General features: G+C 31.1%; 1 protein-coding gene across 2 annotated transcripts in view; it reads left to right on the top strand.

Moving 5' to 3' along the window:
* The window catches only part of Ddr (discoidin domain-containing receptor 2), a 398,282-nt gene extending 388,066 nt beyond the window's left edge, over positions 1-10,216 (top strand). For both annotated transcript variants that reach the window (XM_070106981.1, XM_070106980.1), the window contains exons 17-18: positions 7,663-7,812; positions 7,963-10,216. In XM_070106981.1, the coding sequence (XP_069963082.1) occupies positions 7,663-7,812; positions 7,963-8,124 (312 nt within the window). In that variant the 3' untranslated portion in view covers positions 8,125-10,216. The remainder of the gene's footprint in view (positions 1-7,662; positions 7,813-7,962) is intronic.
* Positions 10,217-14,811: the final 4,595 nt, after the last annotated feature.

Here is a 14,811-nt window from a genome sequence, read left to right as displayed (position 1 = left end):
TTTGATATTAATTCAAGTTAAAATTTTTGAGCGTGGTGACTGATAAGAAAACACATTTTTTTCTTTTATTACACAAATGAGAAGTTAATATTGTTTAAATTATTTTTATTATATTACAATGCATGTAGATTATTCAGGAATTTTTATCCATTAAACTATAGATTTATGTTAACTGAAATAAGAAACATAAGTTTAAGACTTGATATTTTCTAAATATCTCGAAAATACCGCGTCAATGGTAGTCCCATATTTTGTTGTAGATTCTTGTGGATCACTATTCATTTTCAAATTCAATTTTTCCGAAGGAAAAGTTGTTAATCGCTCTGATTTTATCAGCGAAGTTGATATTGAAATCGCCAGCCAAGTTAAGTGGAAATCCGTATTGTTCAAGTCAAACGAGATACTGTTCAAAAGGTGGGGTAGCTATTTACCAAAATTATAAAATTGTTACTAATATTATTACTCCGAATATTGAATAATTTATTTTTATTAATTAAATTTAAAAAAAAATTGTATCTCAAATATTATTATTTTTGAAACACCCTGCTTTCTCTTCAATTGATTTGTTCTGCTTGAGATATACGAAAATGCGCTTAAAAGTATGCAACCCTTTTGCGCATAATTTGTGGTCGTGTTTTGGGGATCGGAAATCAGTATATTAGGGATAAAAGACTTCGACGAACATTCTCGACCGATTTCATTCATTATGTTTACGAAAAAAAATTAATTTCATATCATTGCAATATATTGACCAAAATAATCGATTGAAAGTCAGCCGCAAAGTCGAAAATCAATATATGTACATACAAGGCCTTTTGAATAACCTCCACGTCTGCATAACGTTTTCCTTTCATCGCCAAATGCATTTTTCCGAAAAGGTAGAAGTCGCACAGCGCCATATCCGGTAAATACGGGGAGTGGTTGATTGTTAAAATGTGATTTTTGGTCAAATAATCCTTGTGGCCGATCGATGAGACGGCGCATTATCGTGCAACAAACGCCAACTTCCATCTTCGCGATATTCGCGCCGAACACGTCGAATACGGCGCACCAAACGCTTCAAAACTCCAAGGTAGACCGCATTAACGTTTTGGCCGGTTGGAACAAATTCTTTGTGGACAATACCTTTGGAATCATAAAAACAAATCAGCATTGTCATCACTTTTGAATTCTCCAGGCGCGATTTTTTTGGTTTCGGCTCACTTCTCAATTATGTCGTCACGACCACTTTGAAAACGTTGAAACCACTCATGCACTCTGCTACGGGATAGGCAATCATCGCCATAAACTTTTTTAATCAGTTGAAACGTTTCGGTAAAAGTTTTACCAATTTTAAAACAAAATTTAATGTTGGCTCTTTGTTCGAAGCTCATTTTCGCACCGATGACAAAAATATACTGACACTTAAAACGCAATAACTTCACATCCAATAGATGAAATCTCATGAAATTTTTTTTTACTGGAAGTCGATAAAGGATAGCAGATTCTAACGCACAATTGCCTGATTTCGCTCATATGCAATACTAATCTGATTACATGTTCACCGGTTTAGAATTCAAAAAACTACAACAAAAATTTAAAACTTTCAATGGAATTAAAGTTTTTTAAAAAATTTAGTTTTCCGCAAAAATATAAATTACCAGGGCGTATGCGTAATCTCTTTCCTTAGCTTGATGTAAATTTTTATATTAAAAATTCATGTGTAGGATTTTTTTTTTTGAATTTCTAATGAAGGGACGCTTAACTCATGATGATTATACCTAGATCTGATTCCGAGTTAAGCGTCCCTTGGTTAGAAATTAAAAAAAAAAAATTCTCAATATATGGAACAAAAATACAACAATGTAGATGGCCCACCCTATATGTTCTATTTCTACATTTTACATTCGGTTTGAAAGTATTGAATTCTGTAATAGATTTTGGCGCGAACGTCAGCGTTGTTCCCTGACAGCTTATTACTTTCATTCAACATTCAAAGTCAAACATAAGATAATTTTGTGAATTTCAAGCATAAATATTTACGAATAAATATTACTTTGTGAAATGTCGAAACGAAAGTGTGTTTTCAACGATAATTTGAAGAAAAAATAACATAGTTAAACTTTAAAAATATGAAAAAAAAATTGATATTTTGGAAGTTCTACACTATGATACCCCCTTAAAATCGCACTCCTTCAAAAAATCAGTCAATAAGAGAAATACTTCTGACCCTGATATACAAACGATCGAACCAGACAGTGATTGAAACTTTTAATAATTTTTAATATTACTGTGCTTTCTATTTTATCGTTTCCATTCTTTTTGAGTAAAATTGTGTTGTTCTCTCACCTTGTATATGTCGCGATTTTCAGTGAATTAGAATATGGAAAAAATCGATGATTAAAAAAACCGTTCCGAATTTCGCCGGAAAAAATATGGTCACCTAAATCTTGGCACTTTCTCCGCTGCGGCCAAGTCTTTGCCACACTAGATGTACAATAAATACCACGGTATACATACCTTCGGTGAAGCTACGATGTAAATGGGATTGATGTTAACCGTCTTAAAAAATTTGTGGAAAGCTCAATAAACTTGGTCTACCTATGTATGAAGATCTGGTGATTCATATTTTATAAATGTTAGTTATCGCAAAGGACCAGCGTTTAGAGCTGTCTAAGATAGATCAGCGCTACTTTTGGTGCAAGGATCAATCTTATAACTTAATCTAATCTAACCTAATATATATGCAATAATATTTCCATGTATATATTTAAATGTATGCATACCATATATACTTACTCTATAAGAAGTTATTTTTTCTAGAAGAAAATGTTTCTCTATGCTGCTCCTCTGTCGCAGAAAATTTAATAATTATTCAGAAATCTCCCCAAGATTACGACTACTCACTGCAATGTGACTTTCGAAAAGCTTTTCACCTCTGTTGGCAAAGCATAAAAAGCTACACAATTAACTACCAACCCACATTTATAATGCAAGTAATACTCGTGCGCTGGCACAAAACGCCTTCAGGCAACAGCACTTAAAGCCTTAACCCTTTTCGCCAATTTTAATAACAAGCAAAACTACTATGAACACCAGCATTACGAGGGCTGGCATACAGCACCAAACAACAAAAGCACGAAATAAAGTATACGAAATAACTAAAGCAAATAAAATGACAGATAAATGTGTTTTTACTGTTTTTTCTCTATTTTGCGAAAGCTGCGCTTACATAAAATGTTTGCCCAAAGGCAGATGAGCGCGGATGAATAAAAAGTGCAAATAACTAGCCGAATAGCAGCCACAGAGCAGAGCTGAGCTATGCCGGGCTGAGTGGCAATGAGTTGAGCAGAGCTTGCTGTAAGCCACCCGCGCTAAGGAGAATTACTTTAGCGTGAATTTACTATCACTACAACAACAACAATACACATATATATTGAGTGCAAGTGTGAGCGCTCAAGGTGGCGAACGTGGCTAGTGGGGTAAAGGGACGAGTGTAGAAGCACTCGCTCGTATTTTCACATTTGCGCGTAATCCGAGCGCCAGGCGTATAAATTTTCATTTAACGCGTATTTTCCACACGAAATCGTACGGATGGGATTTAGAAAATTTTCGTTGTTGCACTCAGACAGTATATACTTTTTTTGGTGTTGCAACCGTTTTTTATGTGCAGTAAAAATTTTGCAGATGTCTTATTTGCAGTTTTATTTTCAACTTTTTTATTTGTTTTTAGAATTTTATTTTTTTTGGGTTTTGTTGCCACCAACTATCATTTTAATTTCTCCCATACTTTGGTGCACAAATTTTCAGTCAGTTTTGTGTGAAGCTTTTAAGTACTTTTTCCAGTCAATTCTGTTGGCATTTAATTTGCAGCTGCCGTACTAACTGTGACTCTCTGACGGCGAATGTACGAAGGCGGTCCTAAAAGTACTTAGTCTATAAAAGCAAAATGATAATTTAGGAAAAATTTAGATATATAACTCAACACAGTCTTCTTTTAGTCGGAGACACAGAGCCAGCAATGTTCATACTTCTTTAACCCGTTTGACAAATACGTTTTCTTGAGGTCTGTAAATATGGATTAAAATTTCTGCCCGGAGAGTGATTTCTTCAAGTTTCGAAACCAAAATCGAAATCGCAGGGACTCCTTATGGTGAATGTGCCAGATGTTCGGTCAATTCAATCGTGGCAACGGCGGAGATGTAATCTAATGTGTTGTCGTCGATGTAGATCTCACATTGTGAATCCAGAAAGTGGTGACCCTCACCCTTTCGGCCAATTGGACGAGCCTCACTTTCTTCGAAACAGGTTCACTGGATGAAGTCTACTATCTCGCTTCAGCTATTATATATTTATTATTCAATTTATATTTCATGTAGATCATGATCGACGCGATCTCTTGGGATGCCGACTGTCTCAGCTGTACAACTTCAATTGGTCGTCTGCGAAGAATAGGAAGAGGACTTTTATTACATATCGTTATGTTAAAGGATCGAATCATTGAGCGACATTGCTTTCTCTCTAATTTTTTCTAAAATCCAGAGACATACTCACTTCAACAGGCTATCTAAATTACGAGTCCAATTCGCTTAAAAATTTAACAGTAGCCATCTACGAGAATTTTCTATACGATAGTAAAATTCCCTAGCCATTATGCTGCCTTCGGCCTTTATTTATTTATGCTAAATACTTATCGAACCGCCCTCGTATATGTTTGTGCGTTGTTGCATTTATGTGGCTGTCTATGCGTCGCAGTTTTTTGATAATAATTTTCTGTGAAAAGTACAAATTGGCCGTAAAAGTGCGGTTTAGGGGCCACAGTTTTTTGCCACTCGCCTACTCACTGCTTTATTATATTCCATTTCTCTTGAAAATATTTGTTCCTTTTTCACTTTTTACTCCTTTTGATGAGCTTTAGTGCATCTGCAGCGCCGTCGTGGTGTGGGTAGAATAGCGTCTACTGTGGCTGACAGCAAACACTCATATCTCTTTTCGAATAGCAAACTGATTGTGTGGCGCAAACTAAAATAGTAGAAGACTAAATAGACAAAAACAAAAACAATCAAAAAAGCGGCAAAGCTAAAAAAGCATGGGAGCAATGACTGAAATGAATGGAAAGCAATGACTGCGTGAATGAGCGCATGAATGAATGACTAACTAAATGGCATGACTGTATGAGTCTGGCCGAAAGCGTTGGTTGGATTAAGTTGCCACACACACACACACACACACACACACACAGTGAAAACTCTTAAAATGGCAATGAAATGACTCTGAAGTTTAGTTTAGAAATCCGAAAATTAAAATAGAATGTTGTAAGTCGGTTGAGAGTCATTGAAATAAATCCTTAATGGCAGGCAAAGTATTCAAATTATTTTTGGCCAGCACCCCAAAGCCAAGCTAACTTTTTAAACTATGAATATTTTGATTGAGTGGGTAGTGTAATTAATTACTTGGATAAATAAATTATGACGTAAATTTTCAGCCTTGATTTAGCTGCCTTCTATATATTTAAATGAATTAATCGTTAGGAATGTTTTATAGCAGAGATAATAGGGGTTTTAAACAGAACTTAAACTAAAAAGGGGTCGAAGCTAAAGTACCCTTCACAAATAAAACAAAAATGGCTTTGATCGGTCGGTTTGTATGGCAGCTATATTATATAGTCATCAGATTTGAAAAATTTATTCAGATATTATAGCATTACTTCCATGTCCATGTCCAGTCATATTGGATCACACACCGCTCCATATTTTAGACAATCAAATTACAAAACAAACCATGCTGCACACATAGCATAGGAGTATGTTAGAGGTAACGAAATTTTGTTTAAACAAATTAAAGCCTTCTGTGAAAAGATCCCATTGGCCCTACTCTAAAGAGACGCTCTTACCAAAATGCAGTAGGGCCAAGTGAAAGAACTCCACACTCAACCAACTATTAGAGACAAAACTATGCAGTGGCACACTGGTGGCATGAAAATGTCAGAAGACATTGGTACAGGAATCGCATCTTTAAAGTAGAGCTCTTTACCATAAGTCGGTATGTAGAAATGAAAATCCAGTACAATTATCATAATTAGTTTTCTATACTCCACGATAGTCAGTACTCAAATTAATCAACATTCAAAAGTGTGAATAGGAATGAACTAGCTTGCGAACTTGCCGACTACGCAGCGGCTCTGATTGCTGGTTCCCCACACATAAAGGAGCTGTTCCATAAGGAGGAATATCAGGGATTGACGCTGACATGCTGCTGGGAGAATACAATCTAGAAAATGTTAAACAAATTATAACCCCCAGGGATAAATTCCAACTACTATCGGCATATTACACTGGTCACTACAGGCTCAAGAAGCACCTTAATGAGAAGCATGAAGGTCCTTAAATCTATATATACGAATAGAGAGCACATTGCCTTAATAGCTCCCAACGAAACCTGGTATTCATCAGAGTGTTGGGCGTATATTAACCCGTGTTAAAGAGGGGAGTGCAAAACAGAACTCAGGTCGAATTGCACATTTTGATTGAGGTTCTTGAAGAGAATCAAACAATTTTCTCAAGACTTGGTATAGAAAAGTTACCAACTGTCTTGTATCTGCTGAATGCTTTGACAGGACACATTAAAAGTAATGAAGTGTAATCCCATTAGATCTTTCGGCTTGAAAGCACTTTCCTCTCTGACCTAAAAATCATCTGATCGCTTATATCCACTTTACATCATAAAGTGATTCTCTTTTGATTAACACAACTCGGATCCAGCCTCTGATCTCTAAATAGTAATTCAAAGTCAGACTTACTTTGCTTTTTAGTTTTGCTCCATAGATACTGGTGTTATACTTTTAAATAAACACACCACCGGTTTATGTTACATTTTGCATTATTTAAATTTAACTATCCTTATGCAAGTTAACAAATTAGATCCGGACTCGAAACATCGTCTACTTGTATCGCTGATCGTAGGCTGGAGTTATCGAGCTATTTATTCAGAATATACCCCGCATGACACTACCCACACTTTAGGATTGAAGTTCACGATAGCACGCCAAAATTTCATACATCATACAAAACGGTGTCGCAGCTTAATAAACAATATTAAAGTTCAGTATAAAGCGAATTTTGCGAATGTCAAACTCCTTAATTGTGAATAATATTTAATACTAAACAACAAAATGGCCAAAATATCGTATTTAGATTTCTGCAATTGCAAAAATTTACTTTTTACTCAAACATTTTAACATTTTAAAACAATTTTGGCAGTATAATGAAGACCTGCCGAGGCTTTCTATAAATTACAGTAATTTCTATTTATAAAGAACAAGTAGGGTTGTAAGAAAATTCTCAACAGTAACATTAGCAATAACTTTCACCAAACTCTCCCTTAGTGAAATTTTGAGTAGAGCTCTGTGATTTGTCATTTACAAGTGTCAAGTCAATACGAAACACAGCTGTGCGAAAATTTGTGCATTCGTGCGTTTAAGTGAAATTGCAGATGTTGTGGTTGTTAATGAAATTATATTAAATGAAAATTTTTTTCAATAAGAAAAGTCACTCAAAATACTTATTAACACATTGAATATAGTTATAGTTTTTCAATATCAAAATTGTTTATATTATTCTTTTTATCCAAATTTATAACTGTAGACGAAAAAATTCCAGTTTTCTTATTGTTAACTATTTTCAGGGCAAATTCACATCGAAATCAGATGTTTGGTCCTTTGCAGTGACGCTCTGGGAGATATTAACCTTTGCACGCGAACAACCCTACGAACATTTATCGGATGAGAAAGTGATTGAGAATATCGGACATATCTATGCGGATGACAAATTGCATGTGAGTAACTAAGAGTTATCTATTATATATATGATATACTCTAAAGAATCATATATGGTATAATGCTATAAATATATGTATACTCGTGCATACTATTCGAAATATATATTGATTATATATTATATTATTCCTCCTTTCTCACACCACCAGGAGCTACTGCCGATGCCACTAAATTGTCCGCGTGAAATTTACGATTTAATGTGTGAGTGCTGGCAGCGCAACGAATCGAGTCGACCGAATTTCCGTGAGATTCATCTATTTCTGCAGCGAAAAAATTTGGGCTTCAAGCCAAACAACACAATGCATTACTAAACTGGTGTTGTGTTAAAAAAAATAACCAACGATTTATAAAACTGCTAGTGAACTTTATTAAGTAAAAACGAAAATGCATGTAAAAAATTGTCTGCATAAAATCACAATGATTGGCGCCGCCTGAATGGCCGTAAATACTTAGTATTTGAATTAAAGATTATAAATTTAATTTATAAGTAAAGCAAAACTCGGCGAATTTAATACTTAAAGGCATAGTATGTATGTAGCAAAAGCTACCGTGTGTGTAAAAAAACAAAAACCTTTTGTTTAGTCAGTAAATAAGTATCTAAATAAGTAGGTACATAAGGTTAGATGTCATTACAAAACATTTAATTCTAAAAAAATATATATTTATAATTAAGTAATTAATTATTTTACGCTAAACAGCTAATATTCGTCGAAAAGGCGAATAATGATTGCGTGATGTTGTAAAGTGTTGCAAGTTTTTTAATAACATTATTAATTTTTTTATATTTTGTGTCATATTGTTGGTCAAACATTAAGAAAACATGATTTCATCGAATCGATGAAAATTATTTTCAGCTCAAAAAGTTCACTGTCTATCAAAAAACTAAAAAGTAAACAGTTTTTTTGTTTCAAATTAACTTAAACTTGTTTTCATTGAATCGATGAATATTTACTTGAACTCAAAAAATGTGTATTTTCAATCAAAAAATTTAAAGATTTGCTTTCTTTCATCGTTCTTTGACTAAAATGTATATGTGTCTAATAGCTGATTAGTCATTTGAATCAGAAATCTATAAATTTGCATTCAGAAAATAACACACTATTAACGGTTTAACTCATTGTTTGGCAAAACTACGAGTCCTATAGAAAACTGTCATATGGCAAAGTTGTAGGTAATAAAAAGATCGACAACTTTTGTATTAACACTTTTTTCACAATTTTTTATTTTAATTTTGAACAAAAAATATTTTTCATTGACGAAATTTGGTGACTCATAGCCAAATTAAAATTAATTAGTAGTTTTCGAAGATAGTTGCAATTGATCATAGATTTCCTTGAAGCGATGAATATTTGGTTTACCATAAAAAAGAAACCTAATGACAGAAAATACTTATTTTGGTAAAAGCAAAAAAAAAAAAATAATAATTTTAAATAAATTTCATGGAATGGGTTAACATGCAACTTAAAATAAAAATTTGCCATAATTATATTATTTAAATTATGTTCTACGTGCAAAATAAGAATATAGCAACTTGTAGTTAGGGAGCACTGGTTATCAGGGGCGGCACTTAATCTTGCCATAAGTTCTGTTACAAGTTCAGGCCGTTATCAAAAAGAAACTATCACACATTTTGAAATAAAATTGATTTAAATTGTTAATGCAAATATTAAATGAGCGATATTCAAAATTTGATTCGATATGATCATCTTTCATACAGGTCCACATATACAATATTTCGGAAATTGATCAATAGCAGCACACACAGTTTCTATTGGTATTGATGACGCTGGTTCGACCAAAGACTCTCCAACTCTGACCGCAAAATGTAGTCCAATATATTCAATTCTAAACTTCTAGATGGCCAATCTGCAGGTGTTAAACCAGGAATATTGCTTTTAAGCTACTGCTGAGTGGTTTTTGCTGAAACAGAATCTTGCTGGAAAATCGACTGTTCTCCATCGAAGAGAATATTGCTTAACTGTATTTACACGTCTTCTAAAACATCCTGCTGGTACACTCTAATTTTAAGCCCTGTTTCCTGCCTTTACAGAAGACACAGGATTATTATAATATTATTTTCGTCGATTCGATGAATATTAGCTTCAGCGTTAAACAAAATAATATATTAAAATGTTGGCACTGTTGTAGGTGAAAGCCAATATTTGAAACTAATTTTAAATGCAAATAGCATTAAGCACATGTAAATTTCTCTCAAATGGCCAATTTGAGGCCTCAAAGCGAATACACATCACTAGCATTTCTAGCATATGTGTAGATTTAGCGGTTAAAATTAATACTAATTAATACTAATGTGTTTATGTATATAACGAGAACTTAAACGAATGCGATGTAATCTTAGATGTAAGTTGAAATTTCTGTAGGTATAGGAAAATGAGAAATATTTTCTACGAAGGCTTTAGTTCAAAAAAATTTTGTAGTTCGCTGAAAATTATTAAAAGAAAACCTATATTGAATTTTTAAATTTAAAAAATAGTCTTTTAAATATTTTTCATATTTTTGTATAATTTTTCATTAAAAATAAAATTATTTTTTAACAAATAAATTTGATTTTTTATAATAAAAAACTTATTTATTCATCTATATAATCGGTTTTCATCTTTTCTCTATATGCTTATGAATAAATAATCTTAAATATGAACGAAGTTGCATATGATAGTAATAAGCTAACTAAATTCTAAGCTCACAAACACACAAAGAAATATAAAAATTAAAGCATTGAAATGCAATAAGTAATAAGTTAGACGTATGTGTACCTATCTCCGCCGCCTGACCTGTCTACAAAGAATCCAATTCTCAGCAAATCAAATACGAAAATACTCTAAATGCTTCTATTAAATACAAGAAAACTATTTAACTGACAAAGTTTTTGTGAAAAAAATAAAAATATGAACTACATAGACACTAACACTATATATTTTATGCATGTACACTGGTTATCAAAACTATACATATAATATTATGCATTTAAAGGTTAGTAGAGCAAACAAACACAGAATATAAAACATTTGTTTTCAATTCGAAATTCTATATATTAATACGAAATTAAAATGCTGTTAAGTAATGAAAAAAATGTAGTTTCTAAAAAAAAGTAATTTCTGAAAAAATAAGTAAAATAACAGTATGTTGAGATACTATGTAGAACCTGCAGATATGTAAATGTTTTTGACAATAAGAAAAAGCAAAAAAGGTTTAAAAAATTTAGCAATTTAAAGCAGTCTGAAAGCTAAGACAATTAAGTTTAATAAATTTATTCTCTATTAATTTGGCAAAATTTTGTTTTATTTTAATACATATAAACATACATATGTACAATATATACAATATTATAAAACAAATATTATATAAATAGTTTTTGTGCAAAACTTTTTTTAAGTTTTTTTTTTTAATTATAAACATTTCAATAAATAAAAATATAGTATTTTTATAAAATTTTTGGTTTTATTAATATATATATTACAAAAAAATATATAGAATATTTTTGTAAAAAAATATATATAATATTTTTGTAAAAAAAATTTTAAGCTGTTTTTTTTTTAATTTTTATGAAAAATTATATTTTTAATAATTAATAATTTTAATAATAAATAATAATTTTTTATAATATGCATTTAATTTTTTTATTAAAATATATTTTAAAAAAAATTATAAAAAAATGTTTTTTATATATTTTTTATTTATAGAAATGTTGATAATTTATATTTTATAATATTTTAATTTTTAGAAATTAATAGAATTATGGTGATTTTGTGTCAATTAGGTGCATATCAATTAACATTTACAACTACTTTGCAACTTTGAGTTGAATTTTAAAAAATAGTCGCTTATCTCTATGTACACTTAAGCTTTTTCCAAGTCTCAACACCATATCATTATCATTTAGCTACAATTCAGAATTTACTATTAAAACTATGCACTTTTAAAAATATTTTGCTGCATAGCCACACCTTCATAGTTACCATATATATTTATGTATATGAAAAATACTATTGGAAATATATTTCTAGAACAAGATTATCTCAAGTAGAAAGAAACTAGAAATCATACACATCAAATTTCCCTTGTGCCTTCTTCTGCTATAACTTTTGACTTTCGTATTTAAAATAATGTTTTTAATTTTTTTTTTTTTTACAAAAGAAATATACCATTAGCAGGCTTGAAAGTATTTTGATTAACACTAGGACGTTTACGAGTTATCAATATCACATGCTTATATGACAAATGGAGAATGGAGTTCCAATTCGACGAATGTATTTATAATATTAGCAGTCTTCGATTCGCCATTTCTCTGCTCACTATGCTGGCACACTGCTCTCTTTCAAAACATTTACGTGTAAATCAATAACAAAGCTAACGAGTTAAACTAATGCAAGAGAGTGCGCGGATCCCGCACTAAAGTGGTATAATCGTTACCTTCAATGCTACCAAGTTTTTTCGAGTTTTTCACATTTTAGACCAGTTTACTATTGTAAATGGATCATTTGGAAAAATACTATTAAAATTAACATTGACACAATTTTGTATTATTTTTCAAACTTAAAACTTGATTTAAATTAAGCTTTTATAAAAATAAGTACAACTCCTAACTCAGAGGTTACTAAAAAAAATTTTTTTTTTTTGTTTTTCACATTTTAGACCAGTTTACTTTTGGGAATAGGTCAAAAGACCTATTTTCTCGCAAAATACCACCATTACATGTACAATTATTGAGATTATACTCTTTTATAACCAGTTTATATTTTCTTTGGATTTTAAGTCCATTATCATGATTATTTAATTCACATTTTAAATCAGTGATATCCGCAGTCAAAAAGCTCAATTAATCACAGAAAGAGAGGATAAGAGAGCGAGCGAGAGAGGCAAGCAAAATAAATTTTTTGTTTCCAAGTATCAGCAAGATATTTCAAATCACTAATCGTCATAAAAACTACTTCAATAATACTCCACTTAACTTTAAACAACAGCATTAGAATGGCTATTATTTGTTCCAACAACTTCTATAAACTGAAATAAAAAGCGCTTTGGATCCATAAAGCATTTATTTCTTATAATAAGATACCCCGTCATACTGGCCTTAAACTCCAAAACCCAATAAAACGACTTTTTGAAACCGTTGAAAGAACTTTACCAGGCAGAAGCATCAGTCTGTTTTCTTCATAAAGTTGAAAGTGATCACATATGAAGTGAGCAGTTGCACGTTTTAAGACAATATCGCTCTCTCTCACTATCTCTGCAAGTTTAAGCGAACTTTATGTAAGCGATTATATCCACTTGCAAGTCAGAAAAAGTTACTTAAAAACTTGTTAAAAATACACAATTTAAAAAATTCAATGTACTTTAAAAATCGGTGATTCTTGTTTTAAAAATTTTAGATTCCCTTGATCCCGTAGGCGATCTTCAGGAAGACCGCAAAAAAAGATGTCTGGCGATAATCGAAATTATTATCAAAAATCGATTCTTCGATCATCATCTGAAAAATATACCTAAAGAAGTCGCGTGGAAATTTCAAGTCGATCAGTTCAGCCGTTTCGGAGAAATTTTCCTCACAGACTCTGAAAAAGCGCTCATAGCTCTTTGTCGAATCAGCATCAAATTTTCGATATATATTCTAAAATATATGTTTATTCGATATATATCCAAAAAAAATCGTTTTTTGAAATTTACAAGTGGATATATGTAAAAACATAAGATGTTTCAATAACTCACCGGTTCCATATTTCTTCCATAGACAAAAATTAGTGTTTTCGTAGCATTAAAAAAATTATCATATGTGAGCAGTGTTCTGACATATTTCTAGTTTTGAAACTCATATAAAAATCGCAGCTGCGCTTTTTAAAAAAGTTGCTTTCATCAAAGAACTTCTTCCAACAAAAAGCTATAAAAAGCGATCTAATATTGATCAACCTAAAAAAGTGTATATTTCATCAATTTATTAAAATTTTAATTTCTTTATTCATTTTCATACTATTGGCTTCCTCTATTGTACATAATTATTCACTATTTACCCTCACTTAATCCAAAGAGCTTTTTCTACCCTCTGTAGTGCGTATCTTCTGTTGCTTCCAAAAAGCTTTAAATATGAAAAAATAAAAGGTTTCGCTACCAATTACAAGTCTTAAAAGAAAAAAATCATGATTTGTGCAATTTTTTAATATTAAGAATGTATTATATAAGCATATACATATATGTCACGGAATTATAAATGTAGTTTTAATTAAGTGGAACTTCAATAATAATAAAAAATTGCGATTATGAATTAATGATAACAAAAAGCTATTGTACTAAATTACGTAAATGTGTAACTACAAAATACGCTTCAATGAAGTAGAAAGCAAACTTGATATTTATGTATGTGTGTAATTAACTATTTATATATGCAACAATGAATTAATAGTGTATGTATGTTTGTATGTGTGTTTTTTTTTACATAAAGCTTGCGCGAACTTTTTTGATGAGAAATCGCTAAAACCACTTATTTGCTGAAATATTGTGAGCATTTATTGGTAAAAATTAAAAAAAAAAATATTAAACAAAATTAAATAATATAAATTTAATTAGATGTATTTGAAGGAAAAAATTGCATTTATTGTATATTTCAAGGAATTTGTAAAGTAAATAAAAGAATTGTAAGTGAATGAAGTAAATTTATGAATTGAAAATTGTATTTAACTTTTGTTAAAGCCATATATATATGTGTATAAGTATATGTAAAACACACACATGTATACAAAGCGAGTATATACAGATGACTAAAAACAGTTTTGAAGCTATATTTTGGTGTAAGTATGTATGTATAAGTGAAATTTTTTAATGGCAGTAACACTTTTTTGCAATTTCAAATTCCTTGCTTTTAAAAAAATTAATTGATTATTTAAAAAATAATAATTATAAGTAAAAGACATTAAATGTTATTGTTTCGCTAACAACGAATAAACGTGAATGTAGCTGTAATGTAATACATGGAGCAAAGCAGTATGTGA

Source organism: Bactrocera oleae, chromosome 3, assembly GCF_042242935.1.
Source record: "Bactrocera oleae isolate idBacOlea1 chromosome 3, idBacOlea1, whole genome shotgun sequence".
Classification (NCBI taxonomy): Eukaryota; Metazoa; Arthropoda; class Insecta; order Diptera; family Tephritidae; genus Bactrocera; species Bactrocera oleae.
The sequence above is the reverse complement of the archived record's forward strand: the minus strand, read 5'-3'. Positions and strand labels throughout refer to the sequence as shown.